Genomic DNA, 13412 nt, shown 5'->3' on the forward strand with positions numbered 1-13412 from the left:
GGAGACCTGATTGGATTGGATTAATTTTACCAAGAAAAAAAATCTTTTAACTTCTCTAGGGGTTGAATGAGTAGCAGCTGGATATAGAACAGTAGCTTTTTGGATAAAGCAACTTTCACCCACATGGGATTAATTAATTTCATCTGGTCATATTAATAGAAGTAGAGAATATAGAAGGAGGGAGGTTTTAGTCTCATTCCCTATTACCCTTACGCAGAGTTGCTCCGCCTCAGCACTACTTACTTTTGGGGCCAGATAATTCTTTGTTGTGGAGGGCTGTCCTGTGCACTACAGGTTGTTCAGCGGGTGGAGGGGAGAGCAGGAAATCCAAGGGGGAATGGTCAGTACAGACCTGCCGTCAGGCTGTTCGTGGCCTCCTGGGGAGAGACTCAGGGGCTACCAGGCTGCAGAATCCCAAAGAGGCTCCAGCCCAGAATCGACAAGGAAGAAACATGAACAGGGAGCCAGGCCTAGAGGGGAGACTCAGGAAAACAAGACCAGAAGGAAAGTCTCAATTAATAATAATAATAACAAGACCAAAGATAATCATAATAGCAGCTACTATTCTTTGAGCCCTTACTCCGTGCCTGGCACTAGACTGCCATTGTCTCTAAGTCTTGTGACGCCCTGTGAATGTCACCCTTATCGTCCTTATTTCTCAGGGCAGAAAGCAGGCTAAGGGAAGTTAGGCAGCCACCCCAAGGTCACACAGCCGGGCGTCAGTCAGTTTCAGCCCAGCTCTAGGGGACTCAGGAGCCAGAGACCTTGACTAATTCAGAGACACCGGGACTGGCTGACCAGCCAGGGAGGACAAGCAGGGGCGAGAGCAGTCCGTGCTTCCCCGAGCTGTGAAAACAACCGTCAGACCCCCGCCTCCCGCAGCCAAGGACACGCTGATCTGGCCGTCCTCATGGATGCTCCCAGGAGGCTGTCACCTAATGGAGCTGGAAGGCAGGGCTGAGGGAGGGGACTTGCCCAAGGTTCCCAGCCAGACTCCCGCCCTCCTCCTGGGGGCCGGCTCTGACCCCGCCCTCCTGCACGGGACTGATCCCCCCCAAGGTCAACACAGCGACCATGGCCAGCCACACTCCGAGACCCTCCAGCTGCTGACTAGTCAGAACGTCCCCATCACACCGCACTCCACCTGCCTCTGCTCCACTTGTGCCCCAGGGCGACCTGGAGTGAGCCCCCCGCCCTCCTAGGGTCTCGGGTCCCATCCATGTGACGGGACACAGAACCCCATGTGCACTCACACGTGCCCATATTTCGTCTATATTTAGAAATGAAGATATGCCCAGACAGCAAAGTTCACCAACTTCCGAGTGGATAATAAAAACGCGCTCGGTCCATACACCAGAAGACTATTCAGACACCAAAAGGCAGGCAGCACCCACACCTGAGGTGCTCTCAGGCTGGCGCTCTGTAAACGGGTGGACTGCGTGGCCTGGGAATCACGTCTCCATAAAGTGATTATTTAAGAAAAGATGCGCCCAGACAGGATGTCAACAACAGTGATGGATATTTTGTCTTTTTCTCTCTTTTTGGTTCTCGTATGATTGATTTTCTTGATCTGGTGTTTTTCAAATCACAACAGTGATACATTCCTGTTGAAACAAACGGAACCACACAGAGAGGCCTAAAGAAGGAATTGATCACCTGGTTCCCGCCGCTCACGGCTGCCCGTGTCCAGCCGCCGGGGCAGAGGTCCACTCGGCATTGTGAGATGGCTGCCACCCTTCGGCCCCATCGCCCCGACTGCGTGGATAACCTCAGGCAGAGACAGTGCCAAAAGCCTAAATCGGGGACCTCTGAATGTGACCAGGCTGGGCCAGCTGTGCCTCCCCAGCCCCACCTCCGCCCTCTCCATCCGCCCAGTGTCCACAAAGGATTCAGAATCCCGAATTGGCATCCCACCGCCGCCCCCCGGGTGACCTTGGGCCATCTCACTCCACCTCCAAGCCCGGCCTCGCCTGGGACCTGGGACCCACCATGCCCGTCCCCCTGGTTGTGTGAGGGTTAAGGAGAACCCCACAGGGGAAACAGTTGGCTTGGGATCAGGCCAAGCAGATGCTGGGGCACCGAGAGTGCCGGCTGTATGCACACAGGGAGGCTGGGTCTCCACGTGAGCTGCAGGATGCCCACAGCACTTCGGCTCTGCCATCCTGTATCCTCAGTGCCCACCGCAGACGTCCCACTGGGGAGGGGGCTCGGGAGAGCCTGCGACAGTCAGACGGGGCCTCCAAGAGAGGACAGCTTGTCCCACGGAGAGGGGGCTGTGCGCCTGTTGGTGCCCTCACTGCCCTCTCTCTCATCAACATTCTCGTCCCGGCCAGCCAGACAAGAGGGCTTTGTTGAGGGGACCCCGGGAGAGAGCCGGCCGGGCCTGTGTGTGTGTTTGTGTGCCTGTGTCTGTGTGCACCACCCCGGTGGATGTACAGACCCCTGCACACGGCCAGGGACAGACAAGACGCTTGGCATGGGGCCAGGAGTGAGTTCCGGTTCTGTGATGACAAAGAAGATGGTGATGATGAGGCTGGTGGGGATGGCTGCTGACACTGAGCACTCTCTCAGTTTCCGGTCCCTTACATACATCCATCATCGTGTCACCTAATCCTAGGAGGGAGGGACCATTCCCATTCCCATTCCCATTTTACAGATGAGCAAAGAGAGGCTCCAGGAGACCATGTGACTTGCCCAGGGCCATAGCTAGTAAATGGCAGAGCGGGGATTTGAACCCTGACCCGCCTAGGTCTTACCCATCTGCTGCTTTATGACAAAAGAGTCCTAAAAGATGACAGGGGAAGGCAATAAGGAACTGCGTTCGGATTGCAGGTTTGGGAGTCCAACTGCTGGATTCAAGTGTCGGCTCATCCCTCTCACTAGCTGTGTGCCTCAGTTTCCCCTTCTGTAAGATGGGGATAATGATAGTACCCACTTCCTCCTGGGGTTTGTTCCTTGGGTGCCTACTATGTGCCATGCTGACGACTTTAAGTGCCTTCTCCTGGCCCTCCTCCTGTAAGCTCCTCACAGCCCTTGGGAAGTAGGTATGGGCCCCATTCGCAAGTAAGGAAGCTGAGGACCGGGAAGGGGAAGTGGCCATGCGGAGAGGAGAGGGAGGGAGAGATGGGAGGAAGCTGCCGGAGGGAAATGCACAGCCAGCCTCCCTGCCCCCTCCTGGAAGCCCCCAGCGGCTTCAGGCCAGGGGGCGGGGCCTGGCGGGGGCGGGGCCAGCCCTGGGGCCCCATTGGCTGCGCGGAGGCACCCGCTGAATAAAGCCCGGATGGGCAGCCCCTGGGACAGTTCAGAAGACAGTCCACCTGTCCACCTACCCTCCATCTGTCCATGGGCCATCTGCCCAGTCTATCCATCTGGACCATCTCCAGTCATCCCTCCTTGGCTTACTCGCTCTACCCAGCGCCCCGCTCCATCGCTTTGCCAGGTGAGCGGCCCCATCCTCAGCCCCACCCCAGGACCGGAGTGCCTGCGCCAGCCGGGGCTTCCCAGGGGAAGAAGGGCAGGTAGAAAGAGTCTGTTGGGCATAAAAACCCATGCTTTGGAGCCAGACTGCCTGGGTTCACATCCAGCTCTGTGCCTCAGTTTCCTCATCTATAAAATGGGGACGGTCATAGGACCTTCCTCATAAGGTTTCTGTGAGGGTGAAATGAGATAGTGCATTTAAAGTGTCCGGTCCAGAAGTCATCATATTTCGTTTTTACTGAGCTCTGACTGTGAGCCGAGTGAGAGGGGAGTGACTTCTGACGGTGGGGCGCCTGGCTAGCGTCCCTTTCTGAAGTCTCCCCTTCAGGGGCGAGAGTAGCAGGGTGGGAATGGGGTGGGGGCAGTTTACAGGTGCTGGCTTCACACAGGGCGAGGGGTGATGCCCGCGAGGGGTCCCTGTTGCCTCACTGAAGGCATCTGATGCTGCAACAGAGGCAGGTGGTGGGAGGGGCTTCCCAAACCAGCGGTAAGGGGTCTTCGTGGTTGACACTTCCCACCTCCAACCGGGAGAGATCCCTGAGGCCAGGGCTTGGTGACTTCACAAGACCCAGGGCTTTAAGGTCCAGTCCGCCAGAACAGGGGGTGGGGGGGTGGCTGGGGGGGAGGCCATGGCTTGGGGAAAGCCCCCAGGAGCTGAGAGCTATTCAGACCGATGGGGGAAGCCCCTTGTGGAGTGCCTCCAGTCTCTAGCTTTCATTCACAAGATCTAGAGGGGAGGCGGTGTCTGTCTGGGCCCCCTCCCAGGCCCTGAATGTCGGTTAATTTGGACAGACATGGGATACCAACATTTGGGGGGTTCTAAGGCCGGGGGGTGTCAGGAATCCCACCGCCTACTTTCCTTCTGACCCAGGCATATCTGGCCCAATCTGGGAGAGGCGATGCCTGAGCCAGGAGGGCCAGGGCAGGGGGCTGGACCAGACAGTGTCACTGGAAACGCGGTGGGGGCTTGGCCTTCCGGGATGGTACAGGGCGGGGGGGGGACCAGAGAGGCCGCTCACCCAACTACCCGCTGATCAATTCTGGCTCAGCCCAAGTCGGGGGGCATCAGCCTCCCCCATGATTCTCAGCAGGAGAGAGGACAAGATGGAAAGGCTGGGCCACCTCAACTTCTCCGTCTCCCAGGGGGCCTGAGCCACCCCCACGTGTCCTAGAGGGAGCCTCGGCCCTGGAACCGGACTGCTGGGTTCAGATCCTGCCCCCCCCAACCCCCCGCTGTGTGATCTTGGGCAAGGCACATTAATGTTCCAGTCCCCATCGCTGGGTGACAAACTACTGCAAGATGTAGCGGCTTCAAATGACAGCCATCATCACGCTGTTACCTGTCGTGGTTCTGGGCTCAGCCAGGCAGCCCCCACTGGGCTCTCATATGGTTGCAGTGTGACGGGGGCTGGGCTGGAGCCATCTCAAAGTGGTGTCCCCTATCTGGCAGTTGACATTGGCCATCAGTGGTCACTGGGACGCCCATATGTGGCCTCCGCACGTGGCCTGGGCTTACTCCCATCTCGGTGGCTGCGCCTTGAGAGGGAGCTTCCCGGAGAGATGGCCAGGCTGTGTGGCCTCTGTGACCCCGCCTGGGGGCGGTGGGGCCCTGGAGCTGGCTTACACTGGCTCTGGGAGTGGATTGTGCCTGTCCGTGTTCATTGCATCATGTTGGCCTCGGCGAGGGACGTGCGTCACGGAAGGGCACGCCCTGCAGTCGGGGCCTCGCTTTCCTTCAGAGATCCCCTTGTTAACCATTCACCAGCACACCACTGCTCGGACGTCACACCGTCACCTCCATTGCAGCCACAGGCCCCCCGGGGGCCAGGGGAGGACACATAGACCCCTCCTCCCGCAGAGAGCTCGTCAGTGGCGCCTCGAAAGCGGTGCCTGTGGGATGGGAGGAGGTTATGTAGCCATCCTGGAAAACATGATGGGAGCCTGTCTCCTGATCAGAAGAATGGGGCGGTAGCGGCATCTCTAGGGTTGTCCAAAGGATGCAATGAATTAATATCTGCCAAACTGAAAACAGTGCCTGGCACATGGTGATCACTTTATAAGTGATCATTAAGTACTATAGTGATTATTATTAAAACATGATAAGAAGAAGAAGCTGGATAATAATAAATAATAATAAAATAATAAATATAAATAAAATAATTTAAAACAGGGAACAGGGCTTTCCAAAAGTTTGTTTTAAAATACACACATATTTAAATAAGGAATATGTGCCCGCGGCCAATCGAACAGCACAAAAGGGAACTCGGAGCGCCCGCTCTCCCCAGAGGCCCCGCCCGGACTAGTTCCTCGCGTGTGTGTCCTGGGATGCTCCATGCACGTGGAAGCAAGTGAACTGTGTGTGTCCACATTTTTCGCACACATAGCCCAGACCTGATGTCCCGCCCCTGCTTTACCCACTGAGCCATCCTGCCATTCCTTCTGAGTCAGCACCTGCACCGCCCTCCCCCCCACGCCCCTCCAAAGCTGTGGGGTCTGAGTGTTCTTGCTGAGGGTCGAGCCTCCCAGCAGGGTGGGTGTTGGGGGGGTCCTTATCCCCATTTTACAGATGAGGCAGCTGAGGCCCTGGGGAGATGACTTGTCTGATGTCACCCGGTGAGGAGGAGGCCGAGTTGAGATTTGACCCCGTCTCCAGGACATTGTGATCCGGGCCCTGTCCCAGCCTCCTGGGAAGGGAAGGAACAGGGTCACTCACAGCCACACCGAGAGGCTGCGCTGGCACCAGGGCCACCCTCCAACCCTCCGGGTTTCCTTCCTTCCTCCAGCAATGACGTCCACAGAGCCCCTGCACGTGCAGACCCCGGTCCGGGACAGCCCGTCCCTGTCCAAAGTGGCCGGCACCAGGGTCTACCTCAAGATGGACAGCGCCCAGCCGTCCGGCTCCTTCAAGATCCGGGGCATCGGGCACCTCTGCAGGACGGTACAGGATGGGCTCCGTCAGCAGGGCGGGGGCGCCAGGTCCTCTCTCCTTGACAGGGCAGGGCGAGTGCTGCGTGAAGTCTCGGGCTTCCAGGCTGGGCCTCTAACTCCCCACAATGCCTGAGCATCCACCATTAGCACCTCCTCGGGTTGAGGGGTGCCCGTCCGTGAGGTCCCCTCCTGGGCTGACCCCAGAGCCACCAGGTGCCGGCCTCTCCCTCACCCGTCCCTGAACCAGCCTCTTCGGGGAGGGAGGATGTCAGAGGCCAGGGCAGTACAATTCTGTGTGCAGGAAGGAGAGGTCAGCATAACTTGGAAACAGTAGGAGGTATTCCAGGTGGGAGGGGAAAGCCCTGGGACAGACTTTGAGGTGGGCCTGACCCCTCCCCACTTACCTCCACAGTGGGCTGAGCGAGGCTGTAAACATTTCATCTGCTGCTCGGGTAGGTGGCCTGCATGCCTCTTCCTGTCCTCTGCTGTGTGTCCCGGGGCCAAGTGCTCCACCTCTCTGGGCCCTGGTTTCCCCAGCAATGAGCTGTGGCAAACATCTATAGCAGTCCCAACTTGGATTCCAGGGGGAGGCCGGCGGTCACCCAGGGGAGTTCAGAGCCCTGAGGTTGGGTTGAATGGTCCCAGCCAGGCTCCCGGTTCCTCCCACACTGACGCTCTCTCCACCCCCTACCCCTGGCAGCGGGCAACGCAGGCATGGCAGCTGCCTACGCCGCCAGGAAGCTGGGCGTTCCCGCCACCATCATTGTGCCCAGCACCACCCCTGCCGTCACCATCGAGCGGCTCAAGAATGAGGGTGCCATGGTCAAGGTGGCGGGTGAGGTGAGTGCTGACCGGGGCGGGGGCCACAGAGGGCACCTGGTGGCAGGGCAGGGTCCTCCGGCGCCTCACCCCATGCCACCTCCCCTGTGGTCTTGCAGATGCTGGATGACACCTTCGAGCTGGCCAAGGCCCTGGCGAGGAACAACCCCAGCTGGGTCTACATCTCTCCCTTCGACGACCCCCTCATCTGGTACGCAGAGCCCGGGGCCACCCCTCCACCCCTGGGCACCTACCACAAAGCACACCATCATGTGCGGCAGTTGTACACGCATGTGCACGGCATCGTGTAGAAGCACACGCACAAGCAGATAGAAAACGCACACGCACGTGCCCCAACGCCCATTCGCCGTGGCCACACCCAACACTCCCATGAGCCAACACACAAGCTCAGAGACACAGGAATCTGCCACTGGGTCCCCCGGGAAGCAGACCCGAGACAAAGATTTCACAGAAAGCAGTTTGCGTGGGAGGTGATTCGTTAGCGGCGTGGGGAAGGAAGGAAGCCACTAAGGCTCAACTGGGCAGGCAGCTGCTGGGGGCAGCTGGAGCCGAAACCCTCGGGGGGCCCCTGGGAGCCAGTGTGGAACATGAACCAGAGTTATCCCACCCGTGCGAGAGGATGCTCGAGTTTAGACAGCAACACCCGCAACTCTTCATTCTCATCGTCACTGGCTGGGGGCTATTCTCAGGGGGTGTCCTTGGGGGCTGTCGTCTGCTGGCACCGCCGGTTGTCACATTCATAGGCAGCTGCGGTGGCAGAGAGAGCCCTCGGGGGAGAGGCAGCTGCTGGCAGCTGGAGATCTGGGCGGAGTCGGGGAGGAGGGGACTAGCCCCGAGGCCCGTCAGCTGCCTGGGATAAGGGCAAGTGGCACCGCCAGGAGCCCCGCCTGCTGTCCCCAAGAAGCCCAACCCTGACCTGCCACCCTCCCACCCCCTGCAGGGAAGGCCACCGTTCCATCGTGAGAGAGCTGAAGGAGACCCTGAGCACAAAGCCGGGGGCCATCGCGCTGTCGGTGGGCGGTGGGGGCCTGCTGTGCGGAGTGGTCCAGGGGCTGCAGGAGGTGGGCTGGGGGGATGTGCCTGTCATCGCCATGGAGACCCTCGGAGCCCACAGCTTCCACGCCGCCACCACTGCCGGCAAGCTCGTCTCCCTGCCCCAGATTACCAGGTGAGCAGCCGAGGGAGGGCCCCGTCGGGTGGTCAGCCAGCCTGGGGGCTGCCGGGCAGGTCCCGACACCAGTACCATTTCACAGGTGATGACACCAAGGCTTCGGTCACCTGCCCAGAGTCACAGTCCATGGGTGGTACTGCTGGGACCCAACCCAAGTCTATGTGGCTCAGCACCGTGAACGTCACACTTCTGCACATGAAAAGTCTAACACTAGTCATTCATTCTGATCCTTGGGGGAGGGCTCCACACCTCATTAATTTGCCAGCCATTTACCGAGCCCCTAATCTGTGCAAGACGCTGGCTGATCCTGGGGGACAGTGAGGAATAAACACAGTGCCCGGGCTCATGTCCCAGCCCCACACCTTTGATGGTGTTTCATTAGGATCAGGTTTGGCCGCATTATACAGGAGCCCAAAATAACAGTGGCTCAAACAAGATTGAACTTCATTTCCTCTTTTATATTAAAAAAAAAAAGTCTGGGGGGCGGGCGATGGGCGAAATGAGTCAAGGGGGTCAAAAGGTACAAACTCCCAGTTAAAAAATAAATAAGCCCTGGGGCTGCAATGTACAGACTGGTGACTATCGTCAATGATACCGTATTGCATATTCGAAAGTTGCTAACAGAATAGATCTTAAAAGTTCTCATCGCAAGAAAAAAATTGTAACTATGTGAGGTGACAGAAGTTACCTAGACGTATTGTGGTGATCATTTCACAATATATACAAATAGTGAATCATTATGTTGCACACCTGAAACTCCATATAATGTTATATGTCAATTATACCTCAATTTAAAAAAAGTCTAGAGGCAGGCAGGCAGTCCCAGGGCAGCACCCTGAAGGCAGCGGCCCAGATTCCTTGAGTTTTTTGCCCCATCATCCTCATCATGTAGCCTATGGCCCAAAATGGCTGCTTAAGTGCCAACTATCACACCCATACTCCATGTGGCAGGAAGGTGGAAGCAAGGGCAGAAGCTATGCCCCTCCTTTAAAGACAGACACAATACTTCCACTTACCTCTCATTGGCCAGAACTTGGTCACATGGCCACACCTACTGCAGGGGTGGCTGCGAAATGTCTTCCCACCAGGCCTCCATGTGTGCAGCTGGAATAGATATGGGGCCGACATGTCTGCCACAGATAGGGGCCACTGAGTCTGAGTAAGAACAACTTCTGGATTGCCATGCCCGGTGCCCCGGAGCCACCGTGCTGGCCTCTGATCCCACACTGTTGGGACTGAACAAATAATTGTTGAGCGCCAAGTCTGAGCCACACGCTGGGCTAAGGGCTAAGGTGGTCCAGACCCCGGGATGCACATGGGCGAGTCGGGGAGATGGGAGCAGCCAGGGATGACTCGGGGAGGTGGGGGATGGAACAGGCTGGTTACACACGCAGGTCCTAGTCACAGGACCCTGCCGGCAGCCACAGCACCACTGCTCCCTCCACGCGGGACCTCGGGCAAGTCACTGCGTGCTCTCTGCCTCAGTTTCTCCTTCTATAAAATCGAACCAACTAACAGCAGGAACTGTTGCGAGAGTTAAATGACACCTGTGAAGTGCTCAGCACCCAGTACTTCTCAAGAAGTCAGCGCTATGCTTGTGTTCAGGGGGAGGACCGTTGGAGAATTCCACGTGGGGCCGCGGGACTGAGTGCTCCCCCTGGAGGACTCCTGGGAGGAGGTGGCCTTAATCCTGAGCCTTGAAGGGCGGGCAGGCCTTGGGCCAGCAGAGCGGTGCTAAGCTCAGTGTGGGTGAAGCAGGTGGCGGTGACAGCCCGGAGCAAAGGCTGGGAGTCCCTCTGGGGGACCGCAAGGGGGCCTTCCAGGCACTTGCTCCTGAGCTGATGTTGAACAGAAAATGACACCGTTTGCCCCACTGAAGCAACCTGTACCTCATTAGAGGACCCCACTCGCTCCGGGGAGCCCCCGGGACCTCTCAGTGCTTCACGGCTGCGGAGGGTACGCCCCGTGCCCCCGCCTGCGGAGCCCCAGTTGCCTCCTCCCTCTCACACCCATCCCCGTCTCCGTCTCTCCCCCCCATCCCGACCTCTGCCTCCCTCCTCTCTCTGTTTCCCCCATTCCTGTCCCCTCCTCCATCACTCCCCTGCCAGTGTCGCCAAGGCCCTGGGTGTGAAGACTGTGGCGGCTGAGGCCCTGAAGCTGTTTCGGGAACACCCCGTTTTCTCTGAAGTTGTCTCGGACCAGGAGGCAGTGGCCGCCGTGGAGAAGTTCCTGGGTACGTGCCAAGTCCTTTCAAGACCTGACCCACTGGTCCAGGAACTAATTTGCTGTCCACTTGAGGCCACAGGATTGCATTCACCACAAACTTCCCTCACAGTTCTGTCTCCTGTCCCTTCCTAGAACTTCCCGTTAATGAAGAGAATACAGTGCAGTGGTAAAAATGGGAGGGCCAAAGCCACAAATGAAGATGTTTGATAACCATGACAGTAGGGGACAGTAACTGAGTATTTTAAAAAGGTTGCTTCTGAGCTTCCTGGTAGCCAGGGTGAAAAAGGAAAGCATGGGCCTCAGCTGTGGGCTCAGGGGTGGGTCTGGAAGTACGTGGGACTCTTTCTAGGTTCAGCCTAGGACAGGGATGGCAAACAGACACACACACGCACACACACACCTGCGTGCACACACATGCATACAGGGTCGCAGATATGCTGCCACCTAATTCTCCTGCACTGGCAGTCAGTTTGGCTAATCAACCACGGCTCTCCTACTCAGGCGATGCCTCAGAATCCTTCTCAACACAGTGCTCAGGCGACTATCACCATTTTATCAATGTTAGCATCAGGATGAAACCTAGCCCTGGCTCAGGTTGGGAGGTCCGTCTAGGGTAACGATGGGGCTGGTCCAGGACCTGAGTCTGTGGCCAGGCCAAGAGTGGACTGGCTCATAAACCCCACGCTTTACCCAGGGCCCGACAGTCCCCTTGCACCCTGTGGAACTCGGGCCCCACCCTCACCTCCCCCTCCTCGGGCAGATGACGAAAAGATCCTGGTGGAGGCCGCCTGCGGGGCAGCCCTGGCCGCCGTCTACAGCCACGTGGTGCAGAAGCTGCAGGGCGAGGGGAAGCTCCGTGCCCCGCTGTCCTCGCTCGTGGTCATCGTCTGTGGGGGCAGCAACATCACCCTGGCCCAGCTGAGGGAGCAGCTGGGCATGAAGGACGGGCTGCCCCAGTGAGGACGCCTCCCCGTGTGCCGATCCCTGCCCGGGAGACCCCTGCAGGGGCCGGAGTCTCACCAGCTCCCCGCTGCACACCGTATTCTCGTGCCCGCTTGTGGGCCTGTGGCCGGGCCAGCCAGTCACCCTCCTGTCCTCTCTGACGCTGTGCCGAGGGGCCAGCGCTCCCGGAGGCGGGGCCTGGCGGTCAGCAGCCAGTGAAGCTGTGAACTGAAGCTCTTGGCCGTCTGTGTGGCCGCTCTGTGACGGTCCTTAACAGAGTGACAACCGCCACACACAATGTACCAGGCCCCAGAGCAGCGTGGGCGGGAGGGACCAGGATGGAAGAGACGTGTCCCCACCCCAGGCCTTTCCCCCAGGGAAGGTGGACAGGGCTGTGGTCCAGGGTTGAGGAACCACCTCGTCCTTCCTCCCAGGAAGCCCGAAACCCCATCCTTCCTCATTTTTCTACCGTACAAACTTTTTCATTGACAAAGAGAAATATTTATGAAACGAAGATCCTCCGGTTTCTCCATCATTGCTGTCTTCCTCCCTCCCCTCCTTCACCCCCACGTCTGCTCTCGGCCCAGCTCTCAACAGCAAGTGCCCCCCGTCCTCTCCTCGGGAGCCCACAGGGAGGCCAGGACCCCGACCCCAGCTGGGCTGGTATGCCGGGACGGGGCATCCTGGCCTGGCGGGGAGCAGGGCAGGGAAGTGGCGCTGCACGAGAGGGCTCGGGGTGGGACAAGGGCTGTCTCCATGGGAGAGCCAGCTGGGGAGGCAGAAGAGGCAGACCGTCCTTCCCAATAACAGTCAGACCCATGGGAGCAGAGTAGTGAGCCCCCCATCCCTGGGGGTGTGTACACTGACGACGCCCATCTCCGGGACAGGGAAAGAGTGGACTTGAAGTCAGTGTCGTGCAAACTCTCCAGAAACAGGAAACCCTCTCTTCCGAGGAGAGTGTGTGCTAAAGCCGGCATACAAAACAGACAGAGGAGCTGCCGGGCGGCCTGGAGGCCTGCGAGTAGGCGAGGGACCCCACTCAGGACGTCCCCACACCACCCACAGCAGCCCCAGCGCACTTTTTTGGATCCCCAAGTTCAGAGTGAAGTCTGAGAGCCACGCCAGCCGTGGGGACGCCGCTGTGCACTTTCTCCAGAGCGTCCACGGGCACCTTACACACTCTAGGTTCCTTCACCTTGTTAACTGTCTCCAGAGCAGGGCCTTTTGTTCCTTTTGTCACAAGGTGTCTCCACAACCTGACAACAGTGCCCGGCGTGCAGGACACGGTCCACAAATACTTGCTAAGGAACGAATGCTGAGTGCCGCCCCGCGGGGCTGCGTGCGTCACAGCCGCCATCACAGCAAGCCCTTGCCACCCGCCAGGGAGGTGCTGCTCACAGCGCCGCCCCATTTTACAGAAGAGGCAACAGAGCGTCAGAGAGGGCAAGTCCCACAGCTCGGGTGGAGGCAGGATTCGAGCCCAGGTCTCTGACTGCAGGGCTGTGTGCTTTCCTCTCCCCAGGCACACAGCACTGGGCAAGTCTTGTCTCCTGTGGCGGCTCTGGGGAACATCGGATGCAGAGGGACGCTGTTTTGCATTGATCTGTACCCTACAGTAGGACCTGGGAAGGTCCTGGTGGTTAACAGGGCCCTAGAACAGGACCTATAAACACATGGATGGATGGACGGACGGATATGGACAAATGGATGAGAGATGAATAGACAGATGCGTGTAAAATGGATGGATGGGAAGATGGGTGGGCGATGTGTGGGTGGATGGATAGGTGATGTGTGGGTGGATGCGTGGGTGACGTGTGGGTGGATGCAT

General features: G+C 58.4%; 1 protein-coding gene across 5 annotated transcripts; it reads left to right on the forward strand.

Annotated features, from left to right (window-relative positions):
• The first annotated feature begins 3237 nt into the window (after nt 1–3237).
• Nucleotides 3238–12098, forward strand: SDS (serine dehydratase). 5 transcript variants are annotated; one of them, XM_070627215.1, is made up of 8 exons: nt 3238–3439; nt 6261–6415; nt 6818–6857; nt 7106–7245; nt 7344–7435; nt 8186–8413; nt 10525–10649; nt 11403–12098. In XM_070627215.1, the coding sequence occupies exons 1-8, from the start codon at nt 3343–3345 to the stop codon at nt 11600–11602; spliced, it is 1077 nt and encodes a 358-aa protein (XP_070483316.1). In that variant the 5' UTR covers nt 3238–3342; the 3' UTR covers nt 11603–12098. The 5 variants fall into 5 exon arrangements, with proteins under 5 accessions (XP_070483316.1, XP_070483315.1, XP_070483317.1 ...); XM_070627214.1 differs by having other exon boundaries at nt 3249–3439; nt 11337–12098; XM_070627217.1 differs by having other exon boundaries at nt 3299–3439; nt 6261–6715; nt 11337–12098.
• Nucleotides 12099–13412: the final 1314 nt, after the last annotated feature.

This window comes from Equus przewalskii, chromosome 7 (genome assembly GCF_037783145.1).
Source record: "Equus przewalskii isolate Varuska chromosome 7, EquPr2, whole genome shotgun sequence".
In the NCBI taxonomy this organism is placed as follows: Eukaryota; Metazoa; Chordata; class Mammalia; order Perissodactyla; family Equidae; genus Equus; species Equus przewalskii.